This window comes from Ochotona curzoniae, unplaced genomic scaffold (genome assembly GCF_017591425.1).
Source record: "Ochotona curzoniae isolate NIBS_2020 unplaced genomic scaffold, NIBS_Ocur_1.0 contig_899, whole genome shotgun sequence".
NCBI classification, from domain to species: Eukaryota; Metazoa; Chordata; class Mammalia; order Lagomorpha; family Ochotonidae; genus Ochotona; species Ochotona curzoniae.
In genome coordinates, this window is record NW_024466605.1 from 2,629,463 (window position 1) to 2,647,336 (window position 17,874).

Below are 17,874 nucleotides of genomic sequence, written 5' to 3' on the forward strand. Positions count from 1 at the left end.
GCATCAGATCAGATCAGCTCTGGCCATTGCAGCCACTTGGGGAATGAACCAGCAGATGAAAGATCTGTCTCTCCTTGTCTCTGTAAATCTGCCTTTCCAATAAAAATAATTTTAAAAATTAAAAAAAAAAAAAAAGGCAGAGTCAGACAGAGGTCTTCCTTCCACTGATTTACTCCCAAGTCTCCATAGCAACTGAGACTGGGCCAGGCAGAAGCCGGGAACCTAGGACTTTGTTTAGGTCTCCTGTGGGTAGCAGAAACCCAACTGCTTGAGCCAACAACCCCTGTTGCTTCCCAGAATGTGCCTCAGGAAGAAGTGGAGCCTAGGACTGGGACCACGACTTGAACCTGAGCACGCTGTGTGTCCTAGTAGCAGCTTAGCCACTGAACCCCAGCATGCTGCGTGTCCTTCCCCCGAGACAGCTTAGCCACTAAACCAAAAGCCTATCCTGTGAGCTTGGTTTTTCTTTTTTTTTCAAGATTTATTTATTTTTATTACAAAGTCAGATATACAGAGAGGAGGGGAGACAGAGAGGAAGATCTTCCATCCGATGATTCAATCCCCAAGTGAGCACAACGGCCGATGCTGTGCCGATCCAAAGCCAGGAGCCAGGAACTTCTTCCGGGTATCCCACATGGGTGCAGGGTCCCAAAGCTTTGGGCCGTCCTCAACTGCTTTCCCAGGCCACAAGCAGGGAGCTGGATGGGAAGTGGAGTTGCCAGGATTAGAACTGGCGCCCATATGAGATGCCGGGGCGTTCAAGGCGAGGAACCTAGCTGCTAGGCCATGCCCCGGGCCCCGAGCTTGGTTTTCTAAAGTGTGTTTTTTTCTCCCCTTTCTTCAGATTAGTATAGGTATACATTTAATATGTTACATCATGTTTCAGATATGTTAAACATGTGGTGATAGTATATTGAAAGAGAAAAAGATTTGTCAAAGTATTAGGCATAGAAGATATAACAGAGTACTCAATTGACCTTTTATTTTTGTGACTGTTCTTCAGCTCATGCAACATTGTGTTGTGCACTAAGTGCTGTTAAAGGAGAATAACACATGTTGCAAACTAGGAAAGAAACTTGTTTTCTGCTCATTCTTTTATATTAGGATGTAACATACACACAAAAGTATGTATCCTAAGTTCCTAAATCTGTAGCTTGAATGCTTACCTCCATAGCTGAGTAACTCAAATCAGCATATCTCCAGTATTTCCAGCACCCAGCAAGATACCACGTCCTTCATCCGTGACTGATCTCATCCCTAGACAAGCCTAATGGAACCTGACAGTGCTCTCCTCTGTACTTACATTGTTAAACATCGGTGTCATACGTATGTGATTATGTGTATCATTAGTTCACCATTTGTATTGATTCCATTAACTACTATGTTTAGAACTACTTTTCACAACAAAATTTGCTTTATAAATCCTCTCTAAAGTTTTAAATTTAACTTTTTACGATATCCTATTCCTGCAAAATAAAGATCTGTGCTTTCTTACACAGGCTGTTTGTTTATGCAGGCCTCAATGAAAGAAATGACCACTGTTCCGAGGAAAAACGGGAAATTTTCTCCTTGCCTTTCACAAAATTTTAAGAAAAATTAATGTCATACCAATTAGTCTCTCATCTTTGTTTTGTAGCTAGCACTTCGGAGCATTGCAAATGTATTCCAGAAATATAGATACTAGACCTTTAGTTTTAAATGGAAAACAAAACAAAAACACTGCATGACACAGTGTTAATTTTTGTTACAGAGAGAAGCTGCATGAAGCCAATAATGAACTGCAGAAGAAGCGAGCCATTATTGAAGATCTTGAACCAAGATTTAACAATAGCTGTGAGTATATCTTAATTAGCATAGTTTTTAATTGAATTATCCACACATTGCCATAGTGAGAAGTTTATTGTATAACATTGTTTCTTTTTGAAATGGGTCCTACTCTGTATTCTGGCAATTAAGGAATTTGCTTTATTTACAGAATGAGTATGTAATTACTTTATATGTATTTAACTTCTGATTATAGTTAATTTTTCCTTAGATGTAGATTATAATAAACATATGAAGTTAGGATTTTGTATTTTTTTTAATAGGGTGATAGGTGACAGCTACCATATGCTAATTCACTCTCCGGATGTCTGTAATGGCTAGAGCTACCAGGACCAAAGCCAGGGTCAGGAAGCTCAGTCTGTTTCTAATGTGGGTGGTGGTAGAAACATCACAGCTGCCTCCATGGGGCTGGAGTCCTAACTTGCGTTTTAATGTAGGGCGAACACCCATCCCTGAAATTAGATGCTTTTATGCTATAGTTACATGTAAGTCATCTGTACTTGGCCTCCATTGATTTTTATACCTTGTATATAGCCTGACTTTCTTTGGGCGGCAATGAGAAGGCAGATTTTTACTGGTTTTAACTTTTGGTCAAATATGCATAACAAAACCATTTTAAGTGTACAATTCAGTGACACTAAGTGCATTTATCATGTACAACTATCACCAGTACCACCCATTTACAAAACTTTTTCGTCATGTCATACTGGAGTGCTATTCCCAAAAGTGATAATACATTCCCAGGGCTCTTCTCTGCACCTGTTGATAATCATACATACTTCCTGTCTCAAGTAGAATCAGTATATTTTTCCTGTTGTAACTGCTTTGTTGTATTTATTTTTTGAGATTTATTTTTATTGGAAAGGCAGATTTGTACAGAGAAGGAGAGACAGAGAGAAAGCTCTTTCATCTGCTGGTTCACTCCCCAAGTGGCCACAATGGCCAGAGCTGAACCAGTCCAAAGCCAGGAGTCAGAGCTTCTTCCAGGAGGCCAAACACTAAGTCTGTTTTCTGCTGCTTTCCCAGTCACAATAGCAAGGAGCTGGATTGAAGCAGAGCAGTCAGGGCAATAACCAACACCCATATTGAATTCCAGCACTGCGAGCAGAGTCTACCTGATATGCCACAGCGCTGGCTCCAAATGAGATATTTTTTTAAACTGTTGCAACCTAAATAATTTACTTTTGCTTTATTTTATTTTAAGCTTTAAAAATTGAAGAATTACAAGAAGCTTTACGGAAGAAAGAAGAAGAAATGAAGCAAATGGAAGAACGATATAAAAAGTACTTAGAGAAAGCCAAAAGTGTAAGTATGAATTAGTGGGCATGTTACTCTACTTTGTGATCATGCCTCATTAAAGTTTGGAAATGTAATGAATACACAGAAATAGTGGCATCTCATCAAGAGCGTTCCCAGGAGAAAAAGAAGAAATCCTCTTAAAAACAGAAGTTGGTTGTGTTAGCCAAGAGGCAGTGTTCAAGCAGATCACCTGCAGATTACTTAGGATTACCAAGAAAAAAATACCCTGGTGTAGGAAATGAGTGGTGGTCGCCACCCTGCCCCTTAAAACTGAAATTCACAATACCGGTGCTGGGACAGCCAAGGCCTTGTGCCTCCTGATAAAGCAATAATTAGCCTGAACATAAGCTATAACAACCTAGCTTAAAGTTTGTAGGAAAAAGAGGTAAAATAATGCCTTCAGGAAGCTGTTAGGTCAGTCCAGGACATGGGATTAAAGTTTTGTCATGGAAAGCTCGATGAGGCAGTGCTGCTGGAGGCCATTGTGACTGAAGAGCCCCATCCCACTGCCTGATGCAGTGCTGTTCTCCTTGGGGCCTGGATTGGTGCTGGTCGGAGGTCAGTTTTAGAATGTATTTTGGAGACGTGTACAAGTGTGAATTTGGGCCAAAGAGTGCTGATTTTATAGAGTTGGTTTTCTAACAGATGAAAATAATATTGTGATATTGTAGAATAACAACCATAACCAAAGAGGTGCACATTAAAGTAGCTATGGGATATGTCAGCAGCTTTGCAGATCATTTAAATACAGTCCCTGTAATGAGTAAGTATGGACGATGTAGGTGGAGAAGTCACAAATGGCAATGTAGTACTTTGCTGAGCAAAGTTGAAGGCAAAAAAAGCGAATATTTTGTTTTACCTTTTCAAACATTTTGGATTTGGACATTCTGACAGTAAAAGTTTTAAGGCTAGGACAAACATTTGTTGCATTCGGTGAGGTGCTTTTTGGGGGAAAAAAAAGTAATGTTTGTGCGCCTATATCAGTATTGGAGTGCCTGGGTTCAGCTCCCACCTCAACTCCCAGTTCCAGCTTCCTGCTGTACGCACTCTGGGCAAGCTGCATGTGATGATTCCAGTTTTTGATCCCTGCTAACCTGTGTGAGAGACTCCTGGCTTCAACCTGCTCCATGCTGACCCAGGCAGGCCCATAGAGAATGAACCCGTGGGTGGGAGATACCTGTCTCTCTGTTTCTCTGCCTTTCAAATAAATAAAAATGCATCTGCCACTTCACAGCCTTTTGGCTAAGATCAAGTGTAGTCAGAATACATCTAAAGAACAAAACAACTTTGTCCTTTGTAAAAATATATTGGGGGAGGGCCCGGCAGCATGGCCTAGCGGCTCAAGCCCTCCTCACCTTGAGCGCCCCAGAATCCCATATGGGTGCCGGTTCTAATCCCGGCAGCTCCACTTCCCATCCAGCTACCTGCTTGTGGCCTGGGAAAGCAGTCAAGGACGGCCCAAAGCTTTGGGACCCTGCACCCATGTGGGATACCCGGAAGAAGTTCCTGGCTCCTGGCTTTGGATCGGCATAGCATTGGCCGTTGTGCTCACTTGGGGATTGAATCATCGGATGGAAGATCTTCCTCTCTGTCTCCCCTCCTCTCTGTATATCTGACTTTCCAATAAATAAATAAATCTTTAAAAATATATATATCTATATTGGGGGAAAAAAAGCCTTTCCCTGAAATCCTGTAGTTTGTCTGAGAATTACTGCCAGTACAAATACACAAACTAAACAGGCAGGGGAAGAGATCGAGCAACAGTGCCAGGCTGAGACCCTCTATGCCCAACAGCTCTTCAAAGTTCCGTTGTTTGGTGGCAGGGGGCTGAGCCAAGTCACAAGAAAGGGAAAGAGTGGACAGCTGACAGAACTATCTGCTGCTGCAATATTTATTACTTTTAAGTCAGAATTACTCTTTAAGATGGATTCTTTATATAATTCAAAAGCTGCAACAATTAATATAATTCATAGATTTCCAGTTTATCCCTGCAGATAGCTAGGTGTTCGTCTTTATTTTTTTTTTAAGATTTATTTTCATTGCAAAGGCAAATTTACAGAGGAGAGACAGAAAGATCCATCTACTGGTTCACTCCCCAAGTGGCCACAACAGCTGGAAAGGAAGATATAGAGAAAAGTAGATACAGAAAGATCTTCTGTCTACTTGTTTAGTCCCCAAGTGGCCACAGTGGCCGCAGCTGAGCCAATCAGAAGCCAGAAGCTTATTCCAGGTCTCCCACATAGGTGCAGTGTCCCAAGGCTTTGGTTAATCTTCTATTGCTTTCCCAAGCCACAAGCAGGGAGCTGAAAGGGAAGTGGAGCAGTCAGGATACGAACCAATGCCCTTATGGGATCTCAGCAGATGCAAAGCAGTGATTTAGCAAATAGGCTATCGTGCTGGGCCCTGAATTTTTTAATAATTGTTTTCAATGTTGTATTCTTCAAATTTAACAGCTTTTAATTTTTCATCACTTTTTGTAGGTTATCCGCACTTTAGATCCTAAACAGAATCAAGGAGCAGCACCAGAAATACAAGCTCTTAAAAACCAGCTCCAGGAACGGGACCGGCTTTTCTACTCCTTAGAGGTAATATACTGTATGCTGTGTGATAAAATACTCATCTTCGGGTTTTTTTTGTTTGTTTGTTTTGCTTTGTTTTGGTTTGATTTTTTTTTTTTTTTTTTTTTTTTGCTTTCTGGAAACAGAAAATTACAGTTGGATATAGACAACTGTCAGTGTCTTATTTTAATTGAATTATTTTCTAGCTTTACATGTGTGCATGTGTTTGTTCTTTAGAAAGAATATGAGAAAACGAAGAGCCAAAGAGAGATGGAGGAGAAGTATATTGTTAGTGCCTGGTACAACATGGTAAGACATGAGCACCTCAACCTACTGCGAAGTCCTAGGAACCTGGAGTAATTACTGCACTGCCTTTATTGCAGAAGTAATTCTGCCAAATTAGTGTGAAAGTGATTGCTATCCTAACATACTAACAGAACCTGAGCAAATACTTACCTTGGGGCTGAAAAAGCAGTATGAGAGTCACCATGAACGGGTTCAGGATATGCCGCATACATCACCCAAGGAGATAGCAAGATGAATGCCAGTTTAATGTCAGATCTGTTTATTGTAAGGGAGACGGACATTCAGAATATCTAAACATACATGCAGCATCTTTTGTTGAGGGGAACTGTTACCAGGGCTTTGCTGAATGTACTTCCATTGTGGATGCCTTAGCCATCTCACAGATCAGACCCTGAATCATCGGAAGGTTTTGCGATTGAGTATTTCAGTACACACAAACTATGTGTGTTACAGGGGGAACTTGTGTGCTTCAGCGTGAGGAGAGTTGTGCTTGTTTTAAAATGCTCAATTTTTTCCAACATTTCTTTCTCAGGCTTTTTGTCTGTTTATGTTGTTCTTCCCGAAAGAACCTCTTTTTTTCATTTCAAAGTACTAATTATGTAAGAGAGAAAAATGAAACCAAACTCCTTGCTTTATCCCCTGTGTGAGCCCAGGGCACTGTAAATGAGACAACACCATTATTTGTGTGTTAGTTGTAATAGATACTGCCTATTAAGGGTTAGTGTCCCTGGTCTGAAAATTTGGTTTGATCTTTTTCAAAAATTCATGAATTCAGGACAGAATTTTGGCCCAGTTACTAGGACACAGCTTGGGATACTGACATGCCATGTCCGAGTGCGTGGGCTCAGTGGGATCAGGTCCTGCCTCCACTGTCTGTGTGCCTTCCCTGGGGGGCAACAGGTGGGACGCTGAAGACCTCGGGTCTCTACCACCTGCGTGAGAGATGCAGGTCAAGTTCCAAACTTCCTTGCCTTGGCTGAGGCCAGCCCTGTTTGTGGTGGGCATTTGCCATGTGAATCAGCAGATGGTCCTTCTCTCTGTCTCTACCTTTCAGGCAAAACTAAAATCATAGCTTTTACATTTATAAATTAGATAACATCAATATGTATTTTTGTCTTGGTCAAAACTGTTCAGTTAAGATTCTATCACAATTTTTTTAAAGGAGGATGTATTGGACTTATTATATTGTTACCAAGTGTAGGTCTCTTGAGAAGTAACATTTTAAGAATAGAGACACACCACATATTTAAGGAATTTCTCTAGAATCCTGAGCACAGTAACACCACCTATGTAAGAACCCTGAGCATGGTCATTTTTCCTCTCTGTCCTCCCCTAAGCTTAGTGCTCAGTTCTGCGAATCGATTTTTATTAGTAACCTAACATTTTTATTGGTTTTGTGATTTGCACATTGTTTCTTAATTGGAACCAGATATATTTCTTCTTTGATACAGTACTGAGGAGGAGCCCTAATTGCACACTGCTCAGTAAAGAAATAACTCTAAACAAACTCTCAGAGTTGGGTTCACATATGTTGTAGTAACAGCATTCCGCTGACCTGCTCGGGCGGCTCAGGAGGTGGGGATTGCTGGGGAAGGGCTCTAAGGTGCTCAGAAGTCGAGTCAGTGTCTAGAGGTCAATATTGATAGCTTGAAAACGTGTGATGACTTCTCAAATGCAAAAATGAAAAAAAAAAGTGCTTTAAATATAGTAGCATATGTAGCCAATTTAAATATTTGTTACTTTTTCAAATCAAACTTTTTCAAGCTGAACTTAAAAAGTTCTGAATTATCTCATTGGAAAATGTGTATTAGGATGTGCAATAGGGGGTGCATGATAGACTAACATAAAACAAGAAATGCAATGCCAGGGCAAGTGCTTTCTCTAAAAGCCACATAGTAATGGGAAGATTTCTCTTCTGTGCTTTGTTCATTTCATTCCAGGAAAGCTAAATTTCATGTTCATACCATCTGGCTTATCCACCTGACCTCTTTTGCCTCCTCATGGCTTGTCTCTTGCTGTTGCCAGCTTCACTTGTAAGCATTAGGGATAGGATTCAACATCAGCTTCTGTCATGCTGTTTTCTCTGTCCAGGGTTCTTCCTTGCTTGTTAGCTTTTTGTCCTGACACCCCCCGCCTTTAGGCCAGTAGTGCTATTATTGTCTGCACCACATCCAGACTCACCGTGGGTTTCCTCCCTCGATTAAGGCACTCTCAACCCAATAAGTGCATGCCTAGGCTATCCTTCCCTGGCTCCAAGAAAGACCACCTTGCTCTCTCAGTTGGGCCCTGTGTGGTGGCCCCAGGAGCTTCTCTTAGTTTGTTTGAGAATACAAGTCGGCCTGCAAGTGAAGAGAACCATCACAGTGGTATGTATAACATCTGGTGTGGCTTTCCATCTTAAGAAACAAGTGCGTTTCCGTTTTTCCATCCTATATAAGCTCAGTGATTTCCATTGCCCATCTGAATCAGCTGCCACCAATCAGTTGCACTTTTTTCTTGGCAAATTACCTTGTACACTTTAGAAGGGAATTGTGATTTGAATGTGGGGATTATGTTCCTGAAATCTGTCTCTGTGATCTATTGTTTTGGTTATCAAAATGCAAAAAACCCTTAATTTTCCTAAAATTTGTAATTAATTATTGGAACTAAAATACCTCTATAAAATAATTCATAAAATAATTTGTAATTCATATTTCTAATTGTGCTTTGTATGCAGTGTGACAAATTCTGCATGATGACATTTTGTAACAGATATATTATTCCACTCCTTTTACATTGATTGCTTATATTGCTGTTGTTTTATAATGCTACAGGGAATGGCTCTGCATAAAAAGGCGGCTGAAGATAGACTGGCTAGCACAAGTTCCGGGCAGTCATTTCTGGCTAGGCAAAGGCAGGCAACCAGCACAAGAAGATCTTACCCAGGCCATGTTCAACCAGCCACAGCAAGGTAGAGCAGTCTGCTGTGAGAAACAAAAAAACAACCTGCATTCAAAGCATCCTTCTGTTACATGTAACAACATTTCAGGAAATTCAGCCAGCTTATTTTTTCTTTCTCTTAGATGTTATTATTTAGTGCTTCTTATCTGAGGACTTTTCTCTCTCCTGTATCTCTTTTCCTTTCCCTTGTCCTTTATTTTATAATCCTTTCAGTTCCTTTTAATGTGCCAAAAATTTGTAAGTGTCCAATTAAAAGTGTTGTATAATAGTGTAATACTTTCCTTTGTATGAAAATGTCTTCTTCCCCAATGCTTTGTAATGAATTAGATTTTCTGCCAATGATTGATATAAATTTATATTCTTTATTGTGCCTATGTGTTACCATGCTTTATAAGAATGTCTTTGTTTAAAGGGAATTAATCTTTTTATGATGTATTGATCTGTATTTTTGATTGTTTTCCAATTGCACTTCAAATAATTCGCATATTTACTATATAACTGGTTGGCAAGTGCACTTTTTGCAAAGATGAAAATACACTGGCAGAGGTGCTAATCATGTCACCTAAGGCACCTGGTTATTATTTAGAGAAAAAAAATCAGTTTTCATGTGGTTTTATAGGAAATTAAATCTGTCCTAAGATTTGGGGACTGTTTTTAAAACATAACTATGTAATATTTCGTTATTTCCTGCAATTTTGTTAGCTGGCAGAAGTAAATGCATTGGTGAGATTATTTGTGGGAAAACTATAGAAGAAAAAAATCAGGCAGTGCATTTTTTTTCCTTATTTTGGAATATCTTCTAGCCAAGGATTAAGTCTATCAGCGTATTTACCAGTTACTCTGTTACACTGCACATCCATGTGATCTATTTCTCATACACTTACAATTAAGGTATTCCTTTTGGGTAGTTTGTTAACTTGTCCATCATTTGTTTCATGTATTCCTTCATTTATAAACCCATTCATTTATTATAATTCTCTATCTTTAATACCATTCAGATCATTAAATGACTTCTTATATGTAGTATTATTATGAGAGCTCTCTTCATAATTTTTTCTTAAATCTGGTAGTCCTAGATTTTGTTGCTGAGTGGCTTTTCTGGGTTTCAGAATGTTTCAGTTGTAAGTTGTGTTTATTCACATGGATGAATGCCTGTGGAGTCATCGCTGGAAGGCCCCTTGTTGTCTAAGGTGCTATAGGTGTAAAAGCAAACATTCATGTGACAGTGAAATACCTTCTGTCCTGTCCAGCTTCCCATTTTGACTCATGTACATGTTTGTCCCAATATATTGAGTTCCTCTGCAGCACAGCAAATATTTTTTTAAAAGTAAAAATTTTCTGAAATTAGGTCAGAAATATTTCTTGTACTTGATGCGTGAAAGATCGGTTTTCATTTAGGTCTGATTGTCAAATACAAATATATCACTTCAAATTCAGGAAAATGTAATTTAAGTGTTAGAAATTCTTATGCTTGATTTTTAATTGTTTATGAATTAGTTGACAAGAATTAGAAGCATTTTTGTCATTAGAAAATCTACTTGAGGAAAGGCATTAACATAAACACAGAAGTGACTCCAGGCATTGTGCTAACTTTACATTAAATGCGGAAGTTGAGCACACCATGAACACTTTTGCCTGATGCTACTACAGAGCAGCAAGAACTAGCAAGCACGGAGAACTCTACATGAGCAGAGTGCAGTATGGGGGCTTCTTAAGAAACTGAGATGAGAGCGTAAAGCTCTTGTAGGATGCTTCTTCCCCTTACCCTGTTTCACAGATAGCACGAAGATTCACATGATTATGAAACATATTAGGATGTGAACACTGCTGGCCTTGGTGAAATAAAAACGAGAGCATGATACTTGCAGAGTAAGGCAGGTGGAAACAACAGAATGTATAATAATAAATGAGAGTATTCTGTGAGATGAGACATTTTAATTTTCATTCTCTAGTTATTCTCAGTCCTGGTCTCCTAGCCAAATATTTTTCTCTAAATGGATTGGAAAGGTGCCAATCTCTTAGAAGTTTTATTTCGGATTCTTATTTAGCATCTGTTGTATGCTTTGATTTGGATGTTTACATTTGTAACTTTCATTACATAAAGAGATGATATTTCTAAACATTTGATGATGTTTGAAAACAAAACAGGTATTTTTAATAGCAAACAACATCTGAGTGTGCTTTGGGTATTGGAAATCCTAGAATAAAACTGCACTAAGGCCGTGGCCACGGTCTCTTCCCTTGTCTGGCTTTTGGGCAGGGTTTAAGATCTCTTTTCTCCACTAAAGGTTAATAATTCTCAGGAGAGATGGGTGGTGATCTGTGGTGTTTCCAGAACGTGAAAGATATTAGGAACTGAATGTAGATGTACTAAGCTCCAACTCCTGTACACAGTAATTTCATGAAGCCACTGTGTATGTGTGTGTGTGTGAGCGTGCACATGAGGGACTGAGCTTGGCATTGGCAAGTGGTGTGTGCAATGTTCATGTGCCTGGTTGAGTGAGCCACAGCTGTAGCATTTGAATTCTTGTAAACGGAAAGCTATTTTCCTGATAACAAGCGCAAGAAATTCAATGTAAACACTTAATGAACGTTGAAAGAATGTTTATATTTTTAAATTAGTAGTACAATTTAAAAATCATATGTATTAATTTTTTAATCCAGCAAATATTGTAGTTCATCATATCTGAAAAGAGAATAAGTTATACAATATTTTTAAATGAGTCTTCAAAGACGTGACTTGATCTTTTTACCATTTCTCTAAATTACTCAATAATGACAACAAAAGGAGTGAGCCCTAAATAAAAGGCCCATACTCCAAAATTTAGCAGCATTTAATTATTTCTGTTGGATCTCGTTAGCCAGGTGAGATGGGCTGCCTGAGGTAGAGTGTGAGGGTGATGTTGTGGGCCATGTTTTCATTGTACCAAAGTAAGCTAGCACCCAGTCAGAAACTTCACTCTGTGTATTTCATTAGCTCTCTCAAGGAAATATCCAAGCAGCGAAAATAGATGAACAGTGACAGATGTTGAAGAACACATGCATTTTATATTTGAGCTCCTCTTCTCAGGTTCCCTCTGCGGTCAGTTCTTGATATCTGAGGAATGAGAGCAAATGCTTCTGATTGTATCTCACTCCCACATGAGCATTCATCTTGTGTTGTAATGATCACACCATGTTAAAATCTTCTTGAAACATAAACTTAAGTTCTTGAAGATTCATTTCACTCTTTTCCTTTTTTCTTCAGTTATGCAGATCTCTGACACCAAGATATTGCAGTTATCCCAGGTTGGGAAGAGGGAGCTCAACTAGTTGATAGCCAGGTGGATAAGGACATCTTTGGTTCAAGAGTGAGAGAAAGATGCTTCCACTTTGTGTTGTCTATTCACTATATACAGAAGAATAGCTTTACTTGTTACCCTTCTGTGAAGATGGAATTCTTTGCCTGGTATAGTACTGTGCGAGGCTGTGACCCCACTCTGACGCTCCAGGAGGGCAAAGGGTGGCTGAGCAGAGTGCATGGGCATTGGATGCTGGGGATCTTTTCATCATGTTGGGTTTTTGTTTGTTTTTAATATGTAAGTTAGATGGGTTTCCTAATCAGTTTTTTAAAAAGTCAGCTCTGTTGGCTTTAGTTCCTATGTTTCTACCTGAGGAAGAATATTGTCAGTGTGTTTGTCATTTAAAGTTTTACATCCTATGAAAATACCTAGTGTTGCTTTTATTGAAAAATTTCAAAATGTTTTTATTTTGTGATTTTAGCACAATATTTTTACAATTTTTATGGTAAAAGCTACTTAGAAGCTTAAATAAGTGTAAGTACAGTTTGGTACTGCTGTTTCACTCTGCTATTTCTTGTCCCCCACAAATCACACAATTATTCAGATGTAACTTTCATCTTTATAAAATGAACAACACAAACATGACATCACAATCTCTTAAATCAAGGGTTATACTGTTGGGAAGTCCATGCTAATTATAAACAGCCTTAGCAAGCCAGGTCACATGTATTTATGAATATAGAAACTTTGAAAGTTAAGACAACACATGAAGATGTTCACATTACATTGAAATGGTAAGAAGGGACATTAGTTTGTTTGCATAACAAAAGGCATAAACTTGATTATGGCAAGTATGTGATTTTAGCATTTGTGGCAAGGTCTATGGATGCTTCCTAAGACATGCATATATAAGTATGTAGCAAGATTGCTTGATGTCTCTTTTTCTTATATTTGCTGGTAGCAGTCTGTAAGACTAGATTTGCATGCTGTGTATGAAGTCAGAATAGAAAATTAAGAAAGTAGCAGAAGACTATTCAGGCCAATCCCTCCTAGTGAGTTCAGAGGATGACTACATTAAGAATGGCCTGATTGTGAGTGAGTATCCAGGCAGATGGTAGTACTAAGACACTCAAAACTTTTGCTTAAAGTAATGCTTAACATCTATTAATGTGATCATTCAATAACAGAGTAGAAAAATATAGCTTATTTTCTTAGTGTCTCTCAGTAGCTGTTAAGTAGGCACATAATGAAACTGTATATCAATTAGTTGAGGGGGGGGAAACAATTATTTTCATTTTGGCATTGTTAAGCCGTGGCTAAACCTGAGATAGTGATGTTTGATCATCATAAGGATTCTGTGATTTGATGAGTTGACAAGAAACTGGTAGTGAATCACGCTTGTAAACAACTTCCTAACAGTTGTCTAGAGCTGCTGTCTTATCTTGTTTGCAAAACCACAGGCTCCATTTTACAACTAAGAAGAGCAGCCCCTCACAAAAGTCTGTGGAAGATGAAAGCAAAGTAGACATTTTAAAATATTTTGAAAATGAGCCATTATGCCCTGGCTCAGAATTAGAAGCTTAGGGTCTGACAATGTAATCAGAGATGTGTATAGATCCCTGGAACTCCCAGATCCGGTATTAAAGCAACTTCCAAGTGAGAAAAAAGAAAACTACCAAAGCATAAGAGGTTTTAACATGTCTAGGAGATTTCTGAGCAGTCTTATCACCCGAGAGGTCTCTAAACTGAAGGAGAATACTTAGTGGTTGTGTTGTAAAGCTGCCTGTGAGGAGCTGTGTGTTCGTGTTGTGTGTGTCAACACTGTTAGATGTGAGTGTGGTGTTGTGTACTATCCTGATCATTGCATGCTGTTTATACCTCACAACTCTTGACTCCCTCTACACCCCGGTTCCTGTCTCAAAGTCAGGACTCTGAAGGTCTAAGTCTGGAAACCTGAAGTTGGATGAGGGCTCCTAACAAGACCTACAGAACCCCCTCAAATGCAGACACACTCAAAACTTCTCATTTGCTAGAGTTGCATCAATGAAAACTAAGCTGTCTTCTGGTTAATGTGAAGATTTGCCTACCTTTGACTCTCTCCTGCAAAATTGTCTCTTAAATTCACCATCCATGCCCAAGGATAAGAGAATAAAAGCTGGTTCTAAAAGCTGACAAGTCAGGTTATTTGACAAATGGTGGGGGTTGAGGGAAGGCAGGCCCTCCTAAACATGTCAAGATGATACAGGAGGACTCTTAGTTCTGTAACAGATATGCTTTATAAACTGGGCTCTTTTTTTTCTTTTTCCTTTTCTTTTAGTTAGAGATACAGGCTGATGGACAGACACATCCCATCTCTGGTTCACTCCCCTAATGCCTACAATGGCCAGGCAGAAGCTGGGAGCTAGGTAGGAACTTACCCAGGTCTATCAGGGACCCCGTTAGTTGCACCATCACCACTGCCCTCTAGAGGCCGCTCTAACAGGAAGCTTGAGTCCAGAGCTGGGAATCAAGCCCCAGGTACCCAACCTTGTTACATAGGCATCTTCACTGCTACAGCAAATGTCCACCCTTGGCCATTTTTTCAATGCATATTTAGCAAAGTTTTCAGCTTGTTCTATTGAGAGGTTTTGGCGGGGGAGAGGATTGTTTGTGTTTTAGGAACTGGGATTCCTCGATTTGTAACTTGGATATATTAGTATTCCAATTATAGTCCAAAAGTTTGGAGATGCTTGTTGTGACATGAACTGACACTGAGTGATTACTGCCAAAGAATGGGGAAATCAGCTCGTGAGAGCATGAAGGTGCTTTACGCTTTTTAGCATCTGTGGTGTGAACAGTCTGTGTGCTGCTGTCCTCCGCGTCACCCTGTCCTGGGGTGCACTGGTTTGGCAGGACACCTGCCAGGGCCACAGCCCAGCAACAGAAAAGTACACCTCACCTTCCCAAAGCAAAAGCTCTACATTTACACATGAGGACAAAACACAGAGGTTCAGTTAGTAGAAGTACTGATTCATTGCTAAAACAGATAAAACTCTTCCTGTCTTATTCCTCCTGGCTGCTTTTGTTGGTCTAAAGGAGAACATCAGTGGTCCCATGTGATGATTTCGGTGGATTTTGTGTGCGTCAGTTAGCTCGCCACAGCTCAGATGCTCTGCAGCCACCTGTTCTGGGAACCCGGGGCACCCAAACAAAAATAGGGACAGAGTGAAGGCTGTCGTTAACCTGTGGCAGCTCTTGTGTTCTACCACTGCAAAACTTTCTTCTTAGAAAAGAAAATAAATAGTAGCCATTTATTATGACCATGAAAAAAAAATCTAGACCCCATTGAGTTAAGGTAATTATTAGTATATTCATTTTTTTAAATAGATTCTCAGTGCTTTATTTCAGGTGATTAAATCATTTGGTGAGCAATTTCTTAGGATCTTTTCAGTGATAATATTGTTATCTAATATTTACCCAACAAAAACTGATATGGATACCAATTTTCAAGTAAAAGTGAATAAACTTCATTATATGTTATTACTTTTAAGCCTATATGGGCCTAATGAGAGTTCCCAACACTTTCTTCTGTTCCTTTAAGCATTTTTCCCCAAAGTCACATTTAACTATCTTCCACCTCCAAGATACGTACATCAAGATCCAAATAATTTGACTTTCCTCATAGCTTGTGGCTGTTATTAACTTGAGTTATAATCAAGTTTTATGTGTAAAGCAGACATTGACTATTCCAATGACTTAGCTAACGAAAACATTAAGATAATGTCCTTGAGCTGGTACTAAACTACTTCACTAAAAGACTGTATGGTTATATCTGTGAATTTTTAAATGAAAATCGTGTTCCTCTTGAATGAGTGCAGCACTTCAGTAAAGCTGCACTATTAGGAAGTCTTGATGCGCCTCTCTTCTTTAGTTTTTGTAATGAGGAAACAAGCTTGATCAGATGGTGTCAACTTCCACACAAGGTGTGATGGAATTCTTAGGGCAGTCCAAGGACAGATGAGCAATAGTGTGACTTAAGCTAATTTTATCACTTTCTTGGTGACCTGGTTTACATAATGTTCTACAGAGACTCACACTAGTTAAGGGAAATTTTCAGTATGCTTAAAATAAGAAATAGTATTTTAGTAAAAATGCAGGAAGTGACTGTCTACAAAGATAGCAGTGGATGATTTGGGGGCCTTTTCAGTTTTTTTTAACAATAGTCTTGTTATTAAGAGTCTTAGTTATTTATAATTCATATGCACTAAAATGTCATCACTTTCACTAACTGCTGTTTACACTTTCTGTATGTTTGGGGATGCTTTGTACTCAGAAGGAAATTTCCAGGTTTGTCTTATTTTGCAGTTTTCATGTTTTGACAATAGCCTATTATTTATAACACTTATTTTTTGACTGTGTTATGACTGGTAAAATTCAAACATATCCGATTGTTTAATAAGTTGCCTTATTTTGATTAGCAAAATCAGAGTGTCAGAAATTTGGGGATTTTAAAAGAGACTTTTTTTTCCTCTGTAGTCCTTTTTACACTTCTCAGATGTGCTGGAAAAGATCTTCGTACATTGGAGCTGGGGCTGTGTTAGTCACAGGACCCACTCTGGAGCCTTACCCTCATGTCTTAAGTACTGATTGTTCTCTGGGTTATGGGTTTCTTCTTCAACATTACAGTTATCCACCTTGCACTATAGCCTTTGCAGAAAGAATATTGCTACAAGTAGTCTTGTTTCTGGCTGACTATTAAATTTATAGTTTCATCATTTCATTCTTTGTCTTTATAATCCAGAAATGATGTCCATGTAGGACTTGCTTCACAACTGAAACACAATACAGATTTAGCCACTTTGTACATAGTGGTATCCAAGCATTTCTCCACCTGCTTACAAAATTTATCTACAGTTTACTGTTTTTGGACATTTAGTGGGTATTCTTGCTGGTTTTCTGAGATGAATTACTTGCTAGAGAGCTTCAGTAAGAAATTTTACCTACAGTCACAATAACTCACCACCCAAGATGAAATTTTAGTTTTTTTTGAAATTTTATATTTTGTTTTGATAATCACTCATTTTGAATTTATGACTGCCAACTTGTTATGGTATTATGTGTATGTGTTTATATGTATGCATATAATATATGTATATGTATATGAAGAGTAAAGTTAAGATTTGGTCAAACTATATTTTCCCATTCAAGTACAAAAATGTTTTCAAGGCTGCAAAAAGTGTACAGTTGTTAAACAAGTTGTAAATAAAGACTTGTATAAAAATGTAGCTCAGTTTTGTTGTTTTGTTCTTGAATCGTGACAAAAACATGTAGTAATTGAATAATTGAATTATTTCCACTTTCACTTACTTGCCATACTGTCCTGACAACTTACAGATCATGTTACTGACTTATCATAAATCAGAAATACATATTCTTTTAATTTTCCTCCAGGATCGGCACTAGATTTTGCATTGAGTTAGCCTGGTACAAAATGCTTGTAAATGACTAGGCAAAAAACACAGGGTTAGAACTTCAATATGAATTCTTGCATCTTAAGAGTTATGTTCTCCATTTCACCACACAAGTACAGCATTCTTTGCATCAGTGTAACTTCACGAGATAAGACATTATCACTGAAGCATCCTAGTTAGGCAGCAAATGTCCCTTGTCTAACCTTGTAGACCCAT

General features: G+C 38.8%; 1 protein-coding gene across 3 annotated transcripts in view; it reads left to right on the forward strand.

Moving 5' to 3' along the window:
* The window catches only part of HOOK3 (hook microtubule tethering protein 3), a 98,051-nt gene extending 81,355 nt beyond the window's left edge, over positions 1-16,696 (forward strand). For all 3 annotated transcript variants that reach the window (XM_040994188.1, XM_040994189.1, XM_040994190.1), the window contains 5 exons: positions 1,751-1,833; positions 3,029-3,129; positions 5,604-5,708; positions 5,919-5,990; positions 8,801-16,696. In XM_040994188.1, coding sequence (XP_040850122.1) covers positions 1,751-1,833; positions 3,029-3,129; positions 5,604-5,708; positions 5,919-5,990; positions 8,801-8,941 — 502 coding nt within the window. In that variant the 3' untranslated portion in view covers positions 8,942-16,696. The remainder of the gene's footprint in view (positions 1-1,750; positions 1,834-3,028; positions 3,130-5,603; positions 5,709-5,918; positions 5,991-8,800) is intronic.
* The last annotated feature ends 1,178 nt before the right edge of the window (positions 16,697-17,874 follow it).